The 23,295-nt window shown below is 47.0% G+C and overlaps 1 protein-coding gene and 1 non-coding gene across 2 annotated transcripts in view; both read left to right on the top strand.

Annotated features, from left to right (window-relative positions):
• The window catches only part of CEP295 (centrosomal protein 295), a 49,920-nt gene that overhangs the window by 11,211 nt on the left and 15,414 nt on the right, over positions 1-23,295 (top strand). The window contains 12 exon segments of the mRNA XM_048494228.1: positions 1,091-1,231; positions 4,744-4,927; positions 5,891-6,034; positions 7,032-7,256; positions 8,519-8,625; positions 9,318-9,518; positions 10,581-10,681; positions 10,818-11,796; positions 15,705-15,876; positions 17,356-17,508; positions 20,109-20,327; positions 22,215-22,393. Of these exon segments, the coding sequence (XP_048350185.1) occupies positions 1,091-1,231; positions 4,744-4,927; positions 5,891-6,034; positions 7,032-7,256; positions 8,519-8,625; positions 9,318-9,518; positions 10,581-10,681; positions 10,818-11,796; positions 15,705-15,876; positions 17,356-17,508; positions 20,109-20,327; positions 22,215-22,393 (2,805 nt within the window).
• On the top strand, positions 23,205-23,293 carry LOC125432229. The gene has a single exon (XR_007244418.1). It is a non-coding gene; the product is annotated as a small nucleolar RNA U2-19 (small nucleolar RNA).

Below are 23,295 nucleotides of genomic sequence, written 5' to 3' on the forward strand. Positions count from 1 at the left end.
AGCGAAGGTAGAAAACGGGATAATTCTCCCTGTTGGGCTGTTTTAAAAACATGTTTTAGAAATATGGTAAAGTTCCTTGTTTAAGGAAAGTATCCTCCTTTTGATTTCTAGAAACAAAATTAAGTATTTGAAAGTATTAAGTATTTGACAGGCAGTCAGTTAGAGGAGAAGTAGTTGTTTCTGTTGGCAGTGGACAGAAAGATACTAGCTGGAAATTAGGAACTTTTTTTTACAGTAAGAGTTTTTTATAGTAACAGAGAAATTATTAATGCCCCGCCCCCGGAATGCCCGCCCACGCCCCCGTCGTGCCCCATCCAGCCCCATTGGCGTTACGCCATTGTTTGAATCCCACCACCATGGGAATCTGTTATTAAAATTTTTGGATCCCACCACTGATGGAATCCCCAAATATTTCTGGATCTTGATCTGCATATAATTTATGAATTTCTGTCACAGGAGAAATACAACATATTCACCTCAAAGTACTTCTTTGCTGGTTTCTTTCAGCTTCAAACTTCTGAACTCCTAAGCTGTTGATATGGCACAGTGTCTCTTAAAGACTCCTCCGTTACTCTTTGGTGTGTGGTTAGAGGTGTCAAACTCAGGGGTAGAGGTGTTTAGATGGGCTAGAGGTGCCAAACTCAGGCCCTCCAGATGTTCATGGACTACGATTCCCAGCAGCCCCTGTTAGCATGGCCATTTGGCCCTGCTGGCATGGGCTGATGGGAATTGTAGTTCATGAACCCATATCCATCGGACCAGAGGTTTACAAAGGTGCTCTCAGCTGATCAGATTGTATGACAATGTTGCTTGTTCAAAGCCAAACTTAAAGCTGAATTTAAAAAGCTGCGTTTTTATGCAGTAAGATCAGATTAATTGATAGATGCAGAATACATTTTTCTAACTCCAGTATCTGGTCGAATTTGAACTCTAGTACAGTTGATGTGTTTTAGATCCAGTCCTTGAGCGAGCAGTTTGGTCCTTTGAGCCTGTTTGATTCTATAGGGATTGAACCATTCATGTAACGTTGTCTAGTTTTCAAGGCTCTGTATAGCTCAGTGTTGCTAACCTGGTCTCGGTTCACTGCCAGCCAGACGCTCGGCTGCTCGCCGAAAAGGAAGCCAAACGGCAGGAAGGACTGCAGAGCAAAGAAGAAAGGGAAAAGAGAGAACAGTCGGAGAAAGCTCACCTGAGAGGCATGCAGGCCTTGAAGATGGTTCGTCTGGCAAGAGTAAGTCATTTGGAAATGTTGCACATTAAGTGAAACTGTGACAGGAAAAATGATAGCATCATACATTAAGAACACAAGAAGAGCTCTGTGGGAATCCTGCTTGAGGTATGCTTAATGTGTTTCCCCGAAAATAAGACAGGGTCTTATATTAATTTTTGCACCAAAAGATGCATTATTAGGGCTTATTTTCAGGGCAGGGCTTATTTTAGGGGAAATACGATACCTTCACAATTCATTAAGGCGGGCTCTCGGCAGCCCCATTGCTTCCCCATCACGTGTGATGCAAGCCGCATCCTCATTGGCAGGGAGCACCCTGTTGGATCACACCATCCTGATCTGTAACTACCAGTAGGGCTTATTTTTGGAGTAGGGCTTATATTTCAAGCATCCTCCAAAATCCTGAAAAATCATGATAGGGCTTATTCGGGGAAACACAATAGTTCAGCATCTAGTTTCTTATGGTTCCAGCCTGGTGTTTTGGGAAAACCCTCAAATAGGAAACAGCAACAGTAGCTCTTCTCCGCTGTCCCCTGTGCTGTGTCTGAGTGTAGAGATTATGTTTAATTCTTATAGCTTAAGAATCCCACGCAGATCTTTTATTGGTGTGTTTCCTCCTCTTTCAAATGAGCTGTGTTAGCTGGAGGCCATCTTTGCTTCTCCTGATGGTGAACTGCAATAATGTACTGGGGTGTTGTGTGGTTTCCGGGCTGTACGGCCGTATTCTAGTAGCATTTTCTCCTGGTGGTCTGATCAGATCCTCTGAAGACGCCAGCCACAGATGCAGGTGAAATGTCAGGAGAAAATGCTACTAGGACACGGCCATACAGCCCGGAAACCACACAACACCCCAATGATTCCGGCCGTGAAAGCTTCCGACAATACACTGCAATAATTTAATTATAATTATTGTTATAATTATTTCCATTTCCTGGGATAAACTGCATTCTATATATTGAGTGAAGAAGTAGGAGTTTCTCCTGCATTACAAAACAGGGAAAGATCACCGGGAAACCTGTCTTATGCAACTTATGGAATAATTTCCTTGCCTTTTGTGGACTTTTATGGAATCCTTGCTTTTTGTACAATTCTAAGAACTCTAATTGAAGATCCATATTAGGTGGATTCTTGCATGGGGTGTTATGTTGTCTGTTGCACTTCATATTAAATAATTGCACATGCTTTAGTGCTTAGCATCCTTTTTGTAGCCAGTCGTGTGTATCTAGTTTGCCTGAATCTACTGCCATCAGCACAATTGGGTGGTTCCTCATGCATGAATTTGTAAATCTTTATCCTTCCTTCTCCATCATCTTTTCCCCCCTGAACTTTAAAACCCCAAATATTTTCCCCTTTCCTCCTAGTGAAGTTAGTACAATTCCATAACGCTTTTGATTGCCTTTCATCTTTACCTTTTCCATATATAAAGGTGGGATGATCAGAACTGTATTGCACCATAGGCTTATATAGAATCATGGAAGAGACCACAAGGGCCATCCAGTCCAACCCCCTGCCATGCAGGAACACACAATCAAAACACTCCCAACATATGTTCATCATCTAGCCTCTGTTTCAAAACCTCCAAAGAAGGAGACTCCCACCACTCTCCCAGGCAGTGAATTCCACTGTTAAACTGTCAAGTCTGCCTTCTGTGCGGGTAGGGAATCTCTGCTCTGTGTGAATTCCTGTGCTTGCTAGCTGGTAGCCGGGTGCGTTATCTAACTGTTCCTGGCGCTGGCCTCATGAAGGCCAAATGCTTCTGGTTCTCATAACTGCATCTTTGCTTTGAAGGGAGGGGGAAGGGAGTAATGCTTATACTGGTGAAAGCTCTGCTGGTCAGGCAGAGCTTTCCTTTAGCCATTCTGGATCTGTCTTTCTGCCTGCAATAAAGAGAACCTTTGTATTCCTACAAGTGTCTGCCTTGTCTGGTCAAGTGGGTCTTGACATGAACAGCCCTGACGGTCAAGAAGTTCTTCCTAATGTTTAGGTGGAATCTCTTCCTGCTCCTGGAATCCATTACTCCTAGTCTCCGAGGCAGCAGAGAACAAGCTTGCTCCCTCTTCAACATGGCATCCCTTCAAATATTTAAACATAGCTATCATGTCCCCCCCTTTAACCTTCGCTTCTCTAAACGTCCCCAGCTCCCTAAATCTCTCTTTGAAGGCATTGTGATGCTGATTTTGTTCCTAGTGATCCCTTGATCTTGGTGTCTTGAAAGCCAGCATAACTTGTTTAAATGGTCACAGGAGAGCCTTCCTCCCCATTTTTTTTGTCAGCAGAAGAGCTGATGGAATCCCTCTCTGCAGTGTCTCATCCAGTGATTTATGCCACCATAAATTGGCATAAATTAAATAAATTGGCATAAATTAAATTAAACCCCCTCACAATAGCGTAACCCAATCGAGTGAATAGATGCAGCAAGACTCTTCTTTTGGTTAAGAAGTGCCACCTTCATTTGGAACGGTCTCTTCCAAATAAAGGAGCAGCAGTGGCGTAGTGGTTAAGAGCAGGTGCATTCTAATCTGGAGGAACCGGGTTTGATTCCCAGCTCTGCCGCCTGAGCTGAGGAGGCTTATCTGGGGAATTCAGATTAGCCTGCGCACTCCCACACACGCCAGCTGGGTGACCTTGAGCTAGTCACAGCTTTTCGGAGCTCTCTCAGCCCCACCCACCTCACAGGGTGTTTGTTGTGAGGGGGGAAGGAGATTGTAAGCCCTTGGAGTCTCCTACAGGAGAGAAAGGGGGATATAAATCCAAACTTCTTCTTCTTCTCTTCAATACTGAGCCACAAGAAATCCAATGCTTGTTCTCACTGCTCTGGAATTTCCTTCAGCGTGTGTATGATAAATATTTTGGTGCTTCCCACATTAGGGCTTCATTTTTATGGCACTTTACTAATTCAACAGCAGCTATAAAGCCGAGCTATTAAGCGAGAAGTATGCGGGCTTCTCTTCCTAGAGTACTTAATGTCATAATGTACCTGATTCTGTGGAGAAGGGAACTATTAATATTTCATTTTAAGTAGCAATTAACAAACTGTGTCTTCTGAAATTATATAGGGAAATCTTCACAGCTGAAGCCGGTGTCTCCTAATAATGTATGACTTAATAAAAGGTTTTTAAGCTATCTATCATGCTGCAAAATGACCCAGACTGCTTTTTAAAGGGAACTGAAGATTACTTTAGAAGTGTTCATTTAGAAGAAGATTCAAACTTAATAAAACAGATAACTTAGGTTTCCCTTTGTAATGTTTTTGTACATCATCAATCTTAATTAAGCGTCTTTATGTGTGCATATATATGGGTGTGTAATATGTAAATATGAATATTTGTAGATGTATAAATATTTTATATATAAAACTATTAATATTACCCGCTGAACTTTTAATGTCATCTTTTTGCTACAGAGTAGCCTTCTTTAAGTTTCCTTAAAGCATGAAGAGTGGGATTTGTTACATCAAATAAAACACCTTGCCTCGAATGCCTGCTTATTAGTTGGCTGATTTTGTTCCCTTTTAGGACAGGGAAAAGCTGATGCAAGAGCTTGAACAGATGCAGAATATGGACCTGGCACATAGAAGACAGATAGTTGCCCAGATGCCACCTCAGCTGTTCGAACCAGGCTACAGACGTGAGGAAATCAGGGAAGAACGGCAGAGAGAGCTGGAGTGTGCTTTTGAAGACATGTATACTGGAGACCGCAGTAAGGTTTTCTCTTGTGTGTGTGCGTGAGAGAGAGAGAGAGAGAGAAGTGCCACTAAGTTTCAGCCGACTTATGGCAACCCCCGGCCCTCCAGATGTTCACGAACTACAATTCCCATCAGTCCCTCCCAACATGCGCATTGGCTATACTGGCAAGTGCTGATGGGAATTGTAGTTCATGAACATCTGGAGGGCCGCGAGCTTGACACCTGTGCCTTGTGGGATTTTCAGCTCCAGAGATTAACAGAGGTGGTTTGCCATTGCCTTTCTCCATAGCAACTGTTGCATTACTTGGTGGTCGCCCATCCAAATAGTTACCTGGGCTGACCCTGCTTAGCTTCTCAGATTTGACGAGATCAGGCTAGACTGAGTCATCCAGGTCTGGGCAAGATTTTATTTAGAACAGGGTGGTGGGTTTTTTTGCCAGTCTATGGTGGTGGAGAACCCAGAGTTGCCTGGAAACTTGTCAAGGTTCCTCAGTGAGGAGGAAAACAATGGCAGGTGAGCTTTGTCAGCTAGTCTGCAACGAGCAACCAAACACTGCTGCAGTGTGCCAACATGAGAAGGGTTGAGCATCTATGTTGTTATGCTAGATTCATGCAGAGCGAGGGTGAGATCTTGCACATCTGGGCCAGTTCCCCATGTAGTCTACATGCATCCATTAGATAATGCCCCAGATTTTCTGCATTGGCTATTTTTTCCCCTATGGCAATTGTTCAGGGAAGTCTCAGGAACAGTCTAAAAACACCAGCTGAATGGCGAGAGAATGGGCTGTTACTTCTTCTGAATGGTGCCCTTGGTGTAACTTCACTGAGCATCGTGATGTATTTATCGCTTTTCCCGTGAACACTTCATTATGTGAATGAGGTAGTGTAAAAAGATGTGAGCATATCTTCTGCCTATTTAGAGTTGGCAGTGCCGTCTTGCACGTGCTCATTTCATTCGACTTCATTCCTCCACACAGAAATGAGAGGAGACCTCATCCTGCACCTGGACCCACAGCCTTTGCCGACCTTCTCTAATCACTCTCAGGACACTGAACTGGACCTTTCCCACGAGCCAGGAGATTTCCCATCAGAACAGGGAGATGCACAGGACACAGAGCCAGGTAGCAATAGAAATGTCTGTGCTGGGTTATTTTATGCTGATGTTCATTCTCAAGCCCCACTGCTACGTGCAGCAGTGAAAGTTCTGGAAGGAGTGTTTCTGAATGAATGAATGTTGGTGCACACCTTGCTTTAAAAATAGTATATAGATGTCTTCAGCTTAGCTGATTATCCTTACAACCTCAGTGGATGTGGTTGGAAGGGCAATGGAGCAGTCATCTCCAGAGTAAGTGTATCAGGAGGAGGAGTTTGGATTTACATTCCACCTTTTGCTCCTGTAAGGAGACTCAAAGAGACTTACAATCTCCTTTCCCTTCCTCTCCCCACAACAGACTCCTTGTGAGGTAGGTGGGGCTGAGAGAGTTCTGAAGAACCGTGACTAGCCCAAGGTCACCCAGCAGGAATGTAGGAGTGCGGAAACACATCTGGCTCACCAGATAAGCCTCTGCCACTCAGGTGGAGGAGTGGGGAATCAAACCCGGTTCTCTAGATTAGAATCCACCCTCTCTTAGCCACTACACCACGCTGACTCTCACTTGGGGGGTTGTATTTTGCCTAATACAACGTTTTAATCTCAGTTGCATGACAAAAGGGTGGGTCTGCGTTTGTAAATATTTGTTGCAAACTGTCAGCCCATTTGATAGCTACATTTTGAAATTTTGTCATTCTCTGACCATACATCAGTTTCCTCAAGTAAATAATTTGCGCTGGCAGATTACGTGGCATGGCTTCTGTTGTAATCTGAGCTGTTGCCTTTGGAGAGGGGAGCAGTTTAGCAGAGCCTGCTGAGAGAGGCAAATTCACATAGGCGGAAAATCCAAATGTTTGTGTATATTTAAAGTCTTCCTTCTGCCCTTTGGTCATAAAGCTCCAAAGGCAGAAAATGCTCAATTTACCTTTTTAAAGGAGTTTTTTTTCCTGCTGAACTCAATTTTGGGTGAAATTCTTGCATAACCTTAGGTAGTATATTTTCTATACCTACTTTCTTGTGTGTTTTAGCTGTTGAAATAGAAAAGGCACCCAAGACTCATGCAAAATTAGCTTTAAAAAAACTGCTAAGCAAGATCAGGAACCAAAAAGACCACTGGACGTCAAGATGCGAGCCAGCAGCTCCAAGTGATACAGAGACTATTGAATCAGGAACGATTTCTAGTAGAGAGAGAAGAGTATGTGAATCCGAACTTGAGGATGAACCAAACGATGGCTGGGTCTCTGAAGCTGAGGGTATGTTTTGTTTGATTTTCTACATTCTGGAGTTGAAGATGTTCATAATGTAGTGCAGGATCTAAATAATCAGAAAACAAATCCTGTAAAGGTAAATGGGGTCAGATCCATTCCACAAATGGTGATGCTTCCGCTTGGGGTTAGAGGAATGTTTAACTCAAGGACGCTTAAGGCTTGCTGGAGAGAGGGATTGTTTGCCAATCAAGCCTATATATCATGAGGCAGGGGGAGGGTGTGGAATGACTCCTGAAAATTCCAGTTTCCCCAGAATGGTGCAAGCCACTCATCTGAGCCTAAACAGCTGTTGGATACCAGATCTGGATATTAATAGCAGGTGGTAGTCTTATAAGGATCAGTGTTATATGACCAAATGAGTGAAGACAGACTGTAGTATTTTGTCCACATCGAAGCACCTGTGTTTATAAGGCACTCCACACCGAGCATGTTCAGTTGCTAACCTTTAAGGTTTCAGTAGCGCAGATCAGTAAGACCAGGCATTACGCAGGAAGGGGAATCTGGTGCCTTTTCTTGCTGGAAATCTCTCTTAGATTAAGGGTTCTCTTGAGTAGTAGTGGAAAGGAGGAGTGGGACAGAAAGCACTAGGTGAGCTCTGGTTTTTCTTTTTGGAGGGCTTATCTCAAAGCCAAATCTTTAACAGTGTGTGATTCTGAGGGCTTGTTCTTTGAGGGCTTGGGAAGGCTTCTGTGTGCAGGGTTTTTTCTTTGTTTTCCTTGTTCTGGCCATGCGTTTGCCTCAGGCTTCTGAGAGGTGGCGCTTGCTCTTTAAGTGCCAGTTAACTCTCTGGAAGCAGCAGCAGCATATGCTGTAATTCCTTGAGTAGCAGTAGAAGATTAAAATATTCTGCGGGTTTCCATTAACGAGATCCGTGGCCAGAATCATGAAAGATTTCTGTTGCTCCATTCTGCACTCTCTCCATCAGGGCTCAGGGCCGTGCGCTGCTACTTGTGCCTGAGCAAGGGAACTTTTCCTCTCAAAATCTTATACCCTAAAAATCTTGTTGCTTCTTAAGGTGCGAGTGTACTTGAATCTTGCTCTTCTATTGCAATCCGACATGGCTGCCCGTTTGAAACATTCTCCATTTTGAAATCCTTCAAATCCATTTTTTCTTCAATATTCTAAGTTCCTATTCCTATGCCTGCTGATCAACCTAGCCTCAAGTTAGTTCATTGTAGACAGAAAACATTGCCTTGCAATTGGTTATACCATAAGTTACCTTCTCTGATGCTCTTTTTGTATGTTAGAGGTTCCAGAAGTATTGAACCAAACTGTTGTTGCTGGAAATGCAGTTGTGAGTCACTCGCAAGAGCAACCAAACAACATTGGAAGGAAAGCAGAAAGACAAAAACAGGTACGCTTAATTATTTTTTTTCCTCCCAGCCTTGGCATTTTCTGCAGTTGCACTGATATCAGCAGTAATGATACTGGTTGCTGTGGGTTTTCTGGGCTGTGTGGCTGTGGTCTGGTAGATCTTGTTCCTGACATTTTGCCTGGATCTGTGGCTGGCATCTTCAGAAGAGTATTGCAGAGGGAAGTCTGTTACACACTGTGTTCTGGAACAAGATCTTCCAGACCACGGCCACACAGCCTGGGAAACGCACAACAACCAGCTGAATCTGGCCGTGAAAGCCTTCGACAATACAGTAATGATAGTGTTTTTGTCATACATGTTTACATCAAGGAAACATTTACATCAACTTCCAAATATTTGCCTTTATTTTAAGGCTAAAAACGTCAGCCTTGGCTGACATTTACATGTTAAGTTATTGTGTGAAGTTATTGTGTTAACACATTACATGTTATTTTGAGAATTGATCTCAGCCTTCCTAATTTTCCTTTAACTTCCCATTTGAGCTGATTCTTCCTTCTTGTTGCGGTCCCCCCTTGTTCTTCCTGTGAGTCCCCCAACCCTCTGAGTTACCTAAGAGGGCATACAAAGGAAAGGATCAAGCATCTTTCTTGAGACTGCAGTGTGCAGGAGGATTAGAGTCAGCCCGGCAAATTCCTCTGACCCTTAATGCACCCAGGGTTCTTTTGGTCTAGATGGAGCAGCTGGAGCACCAAAAACAGCAGCAGCTGGCCTTGCTCCAGCAACTCGAAGAGCAGAGGATACAGCTGGAGGTTGATTTGCTGAGGTCTCAAATGCAGGACCTGGAGGGAGAAGTGAAGAAACAGCCGGGTCAGACCATTCAGATGAATGACAAGGACCTGGCTGTGAACCAGCAGCAGGAAACGGAACTGAAGGTAACCCCCGCCCAGTGGTGGGATCCAAGAATTTTAGTAACAGGTTCCCATGGTGGTGGGATTCAAACAGTGGTGTAGCGCTAATGGGGCTGGGCGGGGCACAACGGGGGCGTGGCCGGGCATTCCGTGGGTGGGGCATTCCTGGGCGGGGCTGTGGCAAGGACGCAGCCGCTGCGCCGGTCCTTGGGCGGGAAACGAATGCACGCAGGCGCAGGCTGCCACGCACGCCGGTGCACCTCCTGCTAGACTGCTTCAAGTTCTGCGCGCTACTGCTGAGAGGAGGGGCGTAAGTAAGGCAAAAATCACGTGGCAAAATAACCAATTAGTAACCCCCTCTTGGCACACACAAATAATTAGTAACCTACTCTCCTGTGAGAACCTGCTGGATCCCACCTCTGCCCCCACCCCTCTGATCCCACCCTGGGTTCAAAAAGCCATGTGACAACAGAATTGATTCAGCATGCCTGAAGGGATGCAGAACAGCATTATCAGCCACTATACTAGACTGAATTTTCTAATTTATTGACAATAGAGGTAGAAAATAATTCCATTGGTGGTCAGGAACACTTCCTTATTTATTATTTAGAGCTGCAGTTCATGCACGAATAGGTTGCTTCACAGTTAAACAACTTGGTGTTTCACATACACACAGGGGGGAAAAAGAACTTTTTTTGACTAATTTGTGCAGAGATCTGTAGTTCCCGTCTATGGGAAATGCATAAAAACCAGAAAGCAATCTAAGTGGCATATCTGTTTGGCAGCAGAGAGACCCCAAAATTGCTAAAATTGTATGAAACCCTGGAGACTGACCTCTAACGAACCCCAATATGTTGTGACTTGCAGACTGTAGGCCCTCTAGAACAGTGGTGGTGAACCTTTGGCACTCCAGATGTTACAGACTACAATTCCCATCAGCCCCTACAACTGGCCATGCTGGCAGGGGCTGATGGGAATTGTATTCCATAACATCTGGAGTGCCAAAGGTTCGCCACCACGGCTCTAGGATGAACACAGGAAACAACATCTTGGGTAGCCTGATAAATTTACTTAATTTCTTATTAGTTTGAAACTGCCACAGGAATGGAAATGACCAGCAGTTCGGGAGAGGACGATCACATACGGATGATTCGTGACTATCAACAGCGTCTCCTTGTGCAAAGCAGGTATTTTTTCTGTCGAAATTAAAATAGCGAGAATAACATGACTTTAACCACTGAAAGGCGATTTGGCTTCTGGAAAGTGTTTTTCATCCCCATCTGATAACGAGAAATGAATATGCACAATTAATTTTCTTTTTAGAATGCACAAGGAGTCAGTTGATGAAGCTCGAAAGCGTTTACAAGAGTATCAGAACAGGTTAAAACAACGATACCCGTCTGTTTCTGCCACGCTGTTTGGTCCTGCGACCGAAGGGCTCGCTCGCCCGAATCCTGTCCCGGCACCATCATTGCTCTTACATGGATCTGATGCCTCTCAGAATGCCGGCCGAGCAGGACATTTGCCATCAAAGCATACTTCTGTACAAGAGTTTGCACAACCAGTTGGGTACTCACAGCTTCCTTGGAGGTTGAAAGGGCCCTCAGGCCAGAAGGACACAGAGCAAAGGTTTGATGTGGGCAGTCAGGAGCACATCCGAACGACAGAGGCCCAGGTTGAGCAGAGACCTCTTGAGTCATTCCAAGATTCTGGTCCGGTCCAAGAGACAGTGGGGATACCTGTTACACAGGGGTTGGAGTTCCAAGGGATTCCAGAAGCATCTATTCTCAAGACGCAGGATACTGCTGCTAAAGCACACCCTGCATGGCAGGTCCAGTTCACTTTGCCCACTGGCGCACCCCTCGGGGCCTCTCAAACTTTCCATCCTTACAAACCAGGAACTTGTGCCGCTCCAGCAGAAGATACTCACTTGCCGAGTTTTTTAAAACCTGTGCCAACGGAGAGGGGAGTGACATTTGACGCTATTCACCGTCCTCCTGTTCAGCTTCTGCCTTCCTCTACAGCCGGCGAAGCAGGAAGACTCCAGGAATTAAACAACGGAAGCAGGTCCTTCTCCGGTTATTCCGATATTGTGGAATTAAGGGACAGGATGCTGGCTTCCTCCGAGAGCATCCAAGCTCAGCAGGAGCACTTGAAGGAACTGCAAGACCAGCTGGATCAGCAAAGAGAGGCTCTTCTTTCTCGGCAGAGGGTGCAGGAGGACTTGCTCATGCACAAGCACGCTCAGTTGAAAAAACAGATGGAGCAGCAGCAAGAGGCGTTAAAGGCCTTCCTTCAACAGGTATGCCTCCTTAGTGTGTGGTGAGGACCCAGGCCCTGCAGGACTTATCTCAGTTCTTCAGGTCTATCAAAGGCCGTTTCCGCACGGCCTCGGTGGTAAGTTGGGTTGACGTACATGACGCTGACCCACCCCCCCCCCCCCCCGGGACCGTTCGCATAAACGGTCCCGGAAATGCCAGGACGACGGCGCCGCACTGTGCCGTCGTCTGATCGACTTACCTTCCCTGCGACCGTCCGGCGTGTCGCCGAGGCCAGGGGACACGCTCCCCCCTGCCCTGTGCGACCGCTCCAGTGTCACAGGGCAGGGGGACGTGTCCCCCGGACTCGGCGATGCACCGGACGGTCACAGGGAAGGTAAGTCGATCTGGAACGGGGGGAGGGATGGCGCCTTCCAGCTGCTGCCGTTCGCACGGCAGCGGTTGCAAGCCGCTGTTTCCCAAAAACCTTGCTTGGGGAGCGAGGTTGGGAAACAGCAACTTCATGCCGCTGGGGAGACGCAAGGGTGGCGCGGCTGCGAAGCAGTTGCGCCCCCCCATGCTAACAGCTCCCTGGGGACGGTGTTTTTGCCGTCCCCAGGGTGCTGTATTCGGCCCGTGCAGAAAGGGCCAGAGAGTGTTCCACTAGGCCAGTGGTGGCGAACCTTTGGCACTCCAGATGTTATGGACTACAATTCCCATCAGCCCCTGCCAGCATGGCCAATTGGCCATGCTGGGAGAGGCTGATGGGAATTGTAGTCCATAACATCTGGAGTGCCAAAGGTTCGCCATCACGGCACTAGGCCAGTGGTTGAGGATAGCAACAGCCCATACATAAACGGTCCACTCCTTTTTTCCCTTCCTTTTCCCTCCTCTTCCTTTCTCCTTTTTCCTTCCCATTTCCTTTCTTTTTTGGGGGGGACACAAACACACACTCAAATATGACCCCGGTCGTTCATTTCCTGCCTTTTGTCTCTTTTGCAGTGTATATCGGACAGTGTGGGGGCACCATACTTTTATGTCAAGAAGAATTTTAATTGCGCTGATTTTATATTAACTAAAAGTGATTTTGCTATTATGGCCGGTAGTGTGTTGGAAGCTGCTCTGAGCCTACGTTTGGTGGGGGGAGGGTGGCCTACAACCTGAATAAAATAAAATCAATCCTTCAGTTTAATTCAGAAGAGCTCCCGCTTGCCGTGTTAATGTGGCACCGAGGGCACTTTCGTACATGCAGAATGATGCACTTTCAGTCCACTTTCACAATTGCTTGCAAGTGGATTTTCCTATTCCGCACAGCTGCAAAGTGAACCTGCTGGACCATTTCCAGACTGGCTGATGGATCCTTCCCACTTAGGCACAAGGAACCTTCTCTGCTGATGTGAGAGACCAGGAAGTGATAAAGTCAGCATAGTGTAGTTGTCCAAGGTCAAATCCCTGATCTGGTATGAAAGCTTGCCTGGGTAACATTTGGCCAATCACACACACTCAATATATCTCCCTTCGCAGAATCGTCGTGAAGGGTAAAATGGTGGCGGCGAGACCAGTATATATCTGTGGATCTGCACAATATTTAACTGCTTTGAGTTATGACATATATAACTTTGCACATAAAACGGTGGTGGTCAATATGTACAACATTTTAAATAATTAATTGCCCTCTAGTCAAACAATTATTACTCTACCCAGCTTGCAGGTTGGAGCAGTGAGCTGCTACAGCCTTTTTCTCGTGCCCACTTTAAGGTCTCAAGAACGTAAGAACTAGCCTGCTGGATCAGACCAGAGTCCATCTAGTCCAGCACTCTGCTACTCGCAGTGGCCCACCAGGTGCCTTTGGGAGCTCACCTGCAGGATGTGAAAGCAAGGGCCTTTGGCTGCTGCTGCTCCCGAGCACCTGGTCTGCTAAGGCATTTGCAACCTCAGATCAAGGAGGATCAAGATTGGTAGCCAGAGATCGATTTCTCCTCCATAAATCTGTCCAAGCCCTTTTTAAAGCTATCCAGGTTAGTGGCCATCACCACCTCCTGTGGCAGCATATTCCAAACACCAATCACACGTTGCGTGAAGAAGTGTTTCCTTTGATTAGTCCTCATTCTTCCCCCCAGCGTTTTCAATGAAGGCCCCCTGGTTCTAGTATTGTGAGAAAGACAGAAAAATGTCTCTCTGTCAACATTTTCTATCCCATGCATAATTTTATAGACTTCAATCAAGGAAGCTGCAAGGACTCCTGTGCAGGCAGAGAATCTCAGTTGTCTGACTGCTCAGAGACAGTGAACAAGACTGAGGCCAGGGAGGTGTTAGAGAAGTTAGAGGTGGTCTATAAAGGTCTGCTTGCCAGGTTGTTGGAGTAGCAGGCTGTGCAGACGCGACCAGATGCATGAAAGTGTTCTATCTTCCACACACTGGCAAATACGTTCCCCAAACTTGAGTCCTATAACAGTGGTGGCGAACCTATGGCACGGGTGCCAGAGGTGGCACTCAGAGCCCTCTCTGTGGGCATGCAGGCACAGAGTTTGTCATGTGGGGGGGGCAGAAAATTGTGCCCCCCACACACACATCTAGGCTGGCCTGGGCCGCTGGGCACGACATATAGGTAACCCTGTTAAGTGCTGTTAAACCCCTCTGATTTTCATGGGAAGAACTAAAGCGCAATCCTTTACCTAGGAGTAAGCTCGGTTGCTGGCAATGGGGCTTGCTTCTAAACTCTCCTAGGGTCGTGATTCACCCATTTGAAGTGTTGCACGATTGCGTCAAAGCAAAGCCACCAACTACCACCAAGCTTACTTTCGAGTAATGCGCGCCTTGGAGCCAACTGTTTTTCCTAAACTAAAACCTCAGTATTGCCGTGTTGGCACTTTGCGATAAATAAGTGGGGTTTTGGTTGCAGTTTGGGCACTCGGTCTCGAAAAGGTTCACCATCACTGTCCTATAAGGACTGTCAAACAGTGACAAAGTTGTCACCACGGATGTACCATTGCACCTTTTCTGTAGGAGAATTGCAGCAGGGCTGTACCACTGACTTTAACACACACTCTGAATCAAGGAACACGTCATGCAAGAGTTCTTGCTGTTTGCCCAAATGCTCTAGTTTCTCTGTTTTGGGCCTCTGAATTCCCCTCTTTCGCATCTTTTATCCTGGCCAAAGCCTCTCTCTTCTTCAGTGCCCAACCATAGCACTAGTTTTATAGGGCTGTTTGAAATTTAGCCTTTTATCCTGGATTAGTTATTCAAAACATGCACCCTGAGCACAACTATCATCCTTAAAAACCTTGAGGGGGAATGTAGTTCAGTGTATGTGAACAGATCTTTTGCTGGTAGAATCATAGAGTTGGAAGAGACCCCAAGGGCCAACCCCCTGCAATGCAGGAACACATAAGAACAGAATCAAAGCACTGCTGCTAGATGGCCATCCAGCCTCTCTTTAAACACCTTTAAAAGAGAGGGAGACTCCACTACACTCCCAGGTAGTACATTCCACTGTCGAATAGCCCTTACTGTCAGGAAGTTTGTCCTGATGTTTAGGTGGAATCTCTTTTCCTGCACCTTGAACCCATTCCTCCTGGTCCTGGTCTCTGGAGCAGCTGAAAACAAGCTGGCTCCCTCACCAACATGACATCCCTTCAAATATCTAAACATGGCTATTATGTCACCTCTTAACCTCCTCTTCACCAAACTAAACATCCCCAGCTGTCGGTAGAGAGCTACCTTTAGTACCACAAGTGGAAGAGTTTCCAGTAGCAGATCTGGGAAAGTCTAAGAAAACCATATTGCACCGGGCTTCAGTGGGTCAATTGCGGGCCTGAAGGCTCAAGGCAACTCCTACTCCTACAACCGATCTTTTATTTCACAGTGTGTATGTGGCAAATTCTGTTAGAACGAACAAACAAAAAAGAACCTTTGACGGTTTATGTCACCTATTTCTAATCTCTTTTTATAGGCAGGCCAGTCCACATACGGAGAGGCACAAGACCCTCCCAGAGTCAGTCTGCTGGCGACACGTACTAAAGAAGCAGACTCCGGCAACCGAGGGAAGGCCGAGTGGGGTCCTGCAGGCAGCCCTGCCGAAAATAAGCTTTTGTTTCCAAGCACCGATTCATCCGAGCGGATTGGTAAGGCCTTTTCTGACATGGTGAACGCTGGCCTGCTTTCTGGCATGGTTGGGGGGGTTGGGTGGAGGGGGGTTTGATCAGACTGCCCCTGGAATGCTGTGTACAGTTCTGGAGGCCTCACTTCAAAAAAGGTTTTGGGCAGAATGGAGCAGGTGCAGAGGAGAGCGATGAGAATGATCAGAGGCCTGGAGATCAGGTCATGTGAGGAAAGGCCGAGGGTTCCGTCTGGAAAAGAGGTTGAGGGGAGACACGATTGCTAAGCCTGTAGTGGTGCCAGCGTGGTGCAGTGGTTAAGAGCAGGTGGATTCTCATCTGGAGAACTGGGTTTGATTCCTCACCTCTCCACCTGAGTGGCAGAGGTTTATCTGGTGAACCAGATGTGTTTCCGCACTCCTACATTCCTGCTGTTTGACCTTGGGCTAGTCACAGTTCTTCAGAACTCTTTCAGCCACACCTACCTCACAAGGTGTCTGTTGTAGGGAGAGGAAGGGAAAGGAGCATGTAAGCCACCTTGAGTCCTTACAGGCGAGAAAGGTGGAATATAAATCCAAACTCCTCCTCCTTTTCCTCCTCGTTCTGCTTCTTGTGGACTGGTTGGAATTCAAAAGACAGTACAACTAAATCTCCATATCCAGGGACTTCATCTGACTGATTTAGTTTTTGTTTATAGAAGAAGAGGAGGAGGAGGAGGAGGAGGAGGAGTTTGGATTTATTTCTCCCCTTTCTCTCCTGCAGGAGACTCAAAGGGGCTTACAATCTCCTTTCCCTTCCCCCCTCACAACAAACACCCTGTGAGGTAGGTGGGGCTGAGAGAGCTCCGAGAAGCTGTGACTAGCCCAAGGTCACCCAGCTGGCGTGTGTGGGAGTGTACAGGCTAATCTGAATTCCCCAGATAAACCTCCACAGCTCAGTCGGCAGAGCTGGGAATCAAACCCGGTTCCTCCAGATTAGATACACAAGCTCTTAACCTCCTACACCACTGCTGCTCCTAATTGGAGCAGTCCTAATTGACAGTCCTAATTGGAGTTCTCAAGTTTTTTTACCTCTTATAAGTTTTTTTGTAATTGTTTGATTTACCTTGCAAGCCACCTTGACTTCCACAGTGGAAAACGGTGGCTAATAAATGTTTTAAATCAATCAGTCAGTCCTGGGTGCTGCACAACAAGCTGCTTTCAAGATTCCAGGGGAGTTTCAAAACAGGTTGTGATGAAAACATGGGGGTTCGATGTTCAAAGGGAAAGTAAAAAAGAATCCTGCTGGTATCCTTAGGAATGCCTCGAGTGAATTTTTGGATCTCCCCTGAATTTCATTGATCGTCGCAGGGCTTGCTGTAGTCACAGATTTCCATATTTGCAGGTGGGAGGTTGGCAGAGAGAATGGCTTGTTTAAGGCAGAGGCAGGACTGATTCACAGCTCGGATCTCCATGCTGTTGTGCTGCTGCTGTTCCAGGGGGCCTGAGCCTTACGTTTACCTTACAGAGCTATTTCAAAGCACTCGGGAAAGAGAACCGACGTGGAGGCCCTCAAAACCACCTTTGGCAAAAGTCAAGCTGGGCCTTGATTTGGAACAGCACGAACTGAGCGCTATACCAGAGCTCGACACGCCAAGGAGCAGCAGGCTTTCTGGTACAGGTACACTTTAAGAAACATAGCGAGGTGTGGAGGGATCTGTCGTCATTAGCTGCAGTTAGTGGTACGCTTGAAATTACAATAGATCACAATAACCTTTATTGGCATTAGGTATGAGACAGTGGTTATACGCTATTATTAAATTATTAAATCCAGGGGATTAGATCCAGGGGATCTAGCCAATTACCGCCCCGTCTCGAATCTTTCGTTTCTGGGGAAGGTAATTGAGAGAGTGGTGTTGGAGCAGCTTCAGGGCTTCCTGGATGACACATCTGCCTTTGACCCCTTCCAGTCCGGCTTCCGTGCTGGGCACGGGACGGAGACAGTTCTCGTCGCTGTCACAGATACGCTCCGTATGCAGCTTGACCAAGGCGGATCGGCGCTGCTGGTTTTGTTAGATCTTACCGCAGCGTTTGATATGGTCGATCACGACCTTTTGACCCACCGCCTGGCCGTTTCTGGGATACGGGGCACTGTCCTTCAATGGATTGCCTCGTTCCTCCGGGACCGTTGCCAGCAAGTGTGGTGCAGGGACCAAGCCTCCCGGAGGTGCCCACTTCAATGTGGGGTGCCTCAGGGAGCGCTGCTGTCCCCGCTATTATTTAACATCTATATGCGACCACTTGCTCAGCTGGTACGGAGCTTTGGGCTGATTTGTCACCAGTACGCTGATGACACTCAGCTCATTCTGTTGATGGAGGGCTGTCACGGCCCTGCAGCTCTGGCATTGTTTGGAGGCGATGCGCTGGTTGGTTACAGCAGAGCAGGCTGAAACTGAATCCATCGAAGCGGAGATCCTTTGGCTGGAGCGCAGGGGAGGCGGGGATTTCCAGCCGCCGGAATGGGAGGGACCCATTTTGGCGCCGGCCCCTCTGTCCGCCAGTCTGGGGGTCCACCTGGATTGGTCTCTTTCAATGGAGGCCCAGGTGGCCCTTGTAACCCAGACTGCATTTTTCCAATCTCGGGCAGCCCCGGCGGCTGCCCCCTTCCTCTCTCAGGCGGACCTTGCCACTGTGATACATGCAACGGTCACCTCCAGGCGACTATTGTAACTTCGCTCTGGCGGAGCCTTCCCTTGCGCCTGATTCGGAAAGTGAAACTGGTCCAACATGCAGCGGCGCGTTTGCTCACAGGGGGCGCCTTCTGTGATCATATTCAACCTGTGCTGCGCCAGCTGCATTGGCTCCCAGTGGAATTCCGAATCATCTTCAAGGTGTGGGTTTTAACCTTTAAGGCCTTACGCAGCCTGGGACCCTCGTATCTGAGAGACCGCATTACCCCATATGCCCCTACTCGGCCTCTGCGATCAGCAGAGGCCAATTTGCTGGTGGTTCCTGGCCCCTCGATGATGCGGCTGGCCTCCACACAAGCCAGGACCTTTACGGCCCTGGCCCCAGCCTGGTGGAACACTCTCCCTCCAGCTGTCCGGGCCCTGCGGGACCTTGGTGAATTCCGCAGGGCCTGTAAGACTGAGTTGTTCCACCGGGCCTTTGGAGTGTCCAGTCGCTGAATGGCGCCCCCTTCCCCTCCCCCTCTCCTCCCCTGCTTTTTTGCACATACCATCTGATGCACTTTACCACCTTATTATCCTAGAGAGGAACCTGACCTCTCCCTTTCTTTTTACTGGGGTGATCTTAATTGAATTGGCCATAATAGGGCACCTATTATGATATTAACCGCTGTTTTTAAGTAGCTTTTAATGGATTTTAGTATTATATTGTTGTTATCGATTTAACTAATTGTATATGTGAATGTTGTACACCGCCCAGAGCCCCTAGGGGATGGGGCGGTTTATAAATCGAAACAATAAATACAAAATAAATAAATTAATTAAAAATCATATGTTACATCTATGGATTTTGCTTTCCAACTTGACAGTTCATTAGTAAAAATATAAAATGGATTAAAAGGGTTTAGCCATTCAATTCAAAGACAAATTTGTAAAACAGATACCATTTGACTATATTTAAGATCCAACGCCAAGAAGTATCTGGCACTTCCCGATTTAGTTCTATTTGCTAAAAGGATATATCCACTCCTCAGGCTCTGGAGAATTACTAATTAAAACAACAGGACAATTAAATTTTCCTAATATTAAAATAAGTAAATAAATAACATTGAGCCTATACATATGCATTTTATAATAACCCGAGGTGCCATGGCTGAAGAATATTACTCATTTATATATAGTTTATATTTGCATGATACTGATTTCATTCAACTTTGTGTTCAGTATCTTTGGCTGAAAAATTATCATTTTGAATTTCAATGCAAAAAGTTACATTCATACAGTTACACATCTCTTAGGTACATGACCTTTAACAAGTAGCTGACTAATCTCCCAAGCATATCAGGATCATTACTATTTAGTAATTTTACCATACAATAGATCACTTGAACATAACCATCTCAAGGTACAAAACCAGGCAGGGAGCCCAGGAACGAGATTACTTTTTTTAAAAGATCCTTTTTTTTTGTTAATTCCAACCAAAAAATAAGCTTTTTCTAATTTTTCTTACAAACTGTATTTGAAAAAAAAAGACTTAGATTGATCTTGTTTTTTTAGAAGTTCCTGCTTTTAGTATCGTCTGTGTCAATTTCAGGTTACAGAGAATCTCTTACCGGAGACACTTTCTTCACATCATGTGCTGGCGAGCTTCAGTCTAGCAGTCACTCAGACGACTCCCTCCACGAAGAACCCGACACATTAAGAATGGCAGTGAATGACAAAGATCACAGTTTTAGCGAAACTATCAGGAGCCGCTTAAGCCCATCCTGGCCTGAGAAGTGGCTGGCAGGTGCAAGTAATCTGCGTGATCCAGGTGAGAACACCTGTGTCCTGAAAGGTAAACATTAGGTTGGATCTCACAATACTTGCAGTGCGCAATTTTGCTTCTGCTGCCTCCTGAAATGCAGCCCCTAGGGCAGCCATTCTCAACCAGGGTTCCGTGGTACCCTGGGGTGCCGTGAGCATGTCCCAGGGGTACCGCGGCAACACTACCGCCCCTCCCCCCTCATTTTTGTGGTGTCTCCCACCGGCGCCAGCAAGGACATGGAGCTGGCCCATGGGGCAGGGCCTGCTACAAGGTCAGCAGCCACCACCACCCCCAGTGCTTCCCTTCACCCTGGGAGGGAAGGTGGGGGTGTGGCAAGTAGGGGCAATGGGAGGGGAAGGTGGAGGGTGGTGGCAGGGGTACCGTGAGATATGAAGAGTGAGGCCAAGGGTACCCTGACCTCAAAAAGGTTGGGAAACACTGCCCTAGGGTTTGATGGACCCCGAGCCTTGTGGGTTTGCAGTGGGGTTGGGGGGAGAATCAATAAACATCACTTTCCCCTCCTCCCTGCTATTGGGTGAGCAGAAATGAGATTTGGGCAGATACGCAAGAAATTAGGATGCAACCTGTTATTCTTAAAAGTCCTCCCAAGCTGCTTAATCATCGCCATCAAAAACTGGAAAGTGTATGCAGTGCAGGACTTGTGGGAAATTCTCCGAAAGAAGACTGCCACAACTATAAGGCAGCCTCCAATATCCCCACTCTGCTTTTCCTTGCATGGATGGTATTCAGGTGAGGGAATGAGCCAAGAGCAGGTGTAGTGGAAGTGTCCTGGGGTACACACTATTTACGGATTTGCAGGCCAAAGCCAGCCTTCGAATTGTGCCTTTAAGCGGAGACTGCTGTCGTCATATCTCTCCTTCTAGTCGCGAAGCAGGAGGCGCTGGGTCTAAGTGAGGTATCACAATGGGGGCATTCACAGGCAAGGCAGAGATTTCTCCATGTTTGGGGGGCTGCCCAGGTATGAAGAAAAATATTAACTTGTGAATTTAAAAATTTAAGAAAAATCGGGCCTGTAAGAACCGAGCCTTTTCATTGCTCTGCAGAAGCATGGAATGCTGAGGGTGGTTTATTTCCTTTTTATCCTGCCATTTCCCAACTTGTGGCTGTTTAAAATACACAGTTAAGAATGAATGCGCTGTATAGGGTACGGCTGTCATTAACATTCAAATCAAATCAAATACATGACAGTGTCCGCATGAAACTGATGCCAGTAACAAGGGGAACAAGCAGGAAGGGGATGAAAAGAGAGGGGAAAGGAAGAGGTGGGGGAAAACGAGAAGGAAAGGGGAAGGAGAAGGAAGGGACCGGAGACCAGACAGGGTGGAGCCATCGCTGTCCTCAAGCACAGACCAAGCGGAACATCTCAGACATGCCGGCCCTGCGGAATTGGCACTGTTGAATACGAGCTGGAAAAAAGAGATAAAATAGATGGAGGGAAATGTCTTGCTTGAGCACCTCCTGTTTTAAAGTATACTCACATGGGAATGGGGGAGGAAGATAGGGTCAGAGTACTGCCTTGTGAGGCTTATATCTCCTAACCCAGGGGTCTGCAACCTGGGGCTCTCCAGATGTTAATGGACTACAATTCCCATCAGCCCATTGGCCACGGTGGCAGGGTCTGATGGGAATTGTAGTCCACGAACATTTGGAGAGCCCCACGTTTCAGACCCCTGTCCTAACCCTTATTCCACTCTGCCAACTGCCATACAACTTAGGGGGGATGTAAATACAAGCAGAAATTGACACATGAGGAAAGCTTGCTACGTAAAGCTCAGTGACCCTCGAGCTTGGGTCAGTAACGGCTTGCTGACTCTCATGTCCTTTATGGAGCAACTCAACTTTATTTATTTATTTTCTCTTTCGGGCCCCCAGTTCACTCAGCAGAACATTTTCTCACGGATCAACGTTTGCTAAGTTCCACTACTGATACCGGGAGGCAGCTAGCTCTGTATCCTGATTCGTCGCTTGGACCGAATCACAGGGTCAGTCACGCTGGAGATTTAACACGTTGCGGCGCATTGAAAACAAACCTGCTCCCCCTCTTTCCCGATGTATGTATTCGTACATGCCGTCAGTTGGAAACATGGACTTGAAATGTTCATATCCATGTAGGAGCCGTTCATTCTTCATACTGCTTTAGGTGTGCAAGGAGGGCCAAATAGCTTTAACCTGTATTCTTTTCCACACATTTTCTGCTACAGTTTGGTCATATTGACTTTCAGTTCAGGTTGGAGCGATTCAGCGTTACTTAATAGCACCAGGTGACATGGGGTGTGTGGTTGACACTGGAGGCATCGCCTTAGGGCAGTGGTGGCGAACCTATGGCACGGGTGCCAGAGGTGGCACTCAAAGCCCGCTCTGTGGGCATGTGCACACAGAGTTCGTCATGTGGGAGGAAAATCGTCCCCCCCCCCACACACACAACTAGGCTGGCCTGGGTTGCTGGACTTGATGTGTGTGCACCTCAGCGAGCAGGGAGGACTCGGCTGGTGGGTCTGGTGCCTGTGCTCCAGGTGGCTGCTGCCCAGGGAGGGAGGGGCGGCAGAGGCAGCAGAGATGCTAGAGAGGCACAGAGTGGCGTATGTGGGACTTGCTGGAGACTACAGCAGGCTGGCCCCTGCTTGAGGGGGTTATTCAGGTTAAATTGTTGCATTGGCACTTTGCGATAAATAAGTGGGTTTTGGGTTGCAATTTGGGCACTCGGTCTCGAAAAGGTTCGCCATCACTACCTTAGGGGCTTGGGGTGGACCCTTGTGAGCCCAGTACGTGTTGCGTGTGCTTTACCTTGGATGCTGGAATGATGTGAACTGGCCCTGCGAAGGTATTGCTTTGCTGCTCCTCTGAGAGCCTCTGATTCCAGGGGCTCTGTGATGAGAAATAGCCAAATCTGAGCACCAAAAGGACCTGCAGGTCTGTATATACGGTGCATGATCTCAAACACTGTTCTGGGAAG

Source organism: Sphaerodactylus townsendi, linkage group LG04, assembly GCF_021028975.2.
Source record: "Sphaerodactylus townsendi isolate TG3544 linkage group LG04, MPM_Stown_v2.3, whole genome shotgun sequence".
Lineage (NCBI taxonomy): Eukaryota > Metazoa > Chordata > Lepidosauria > Squamata > Sphaerodactylidae > Sphaerodactylus > Sphaerodactylus townsendi.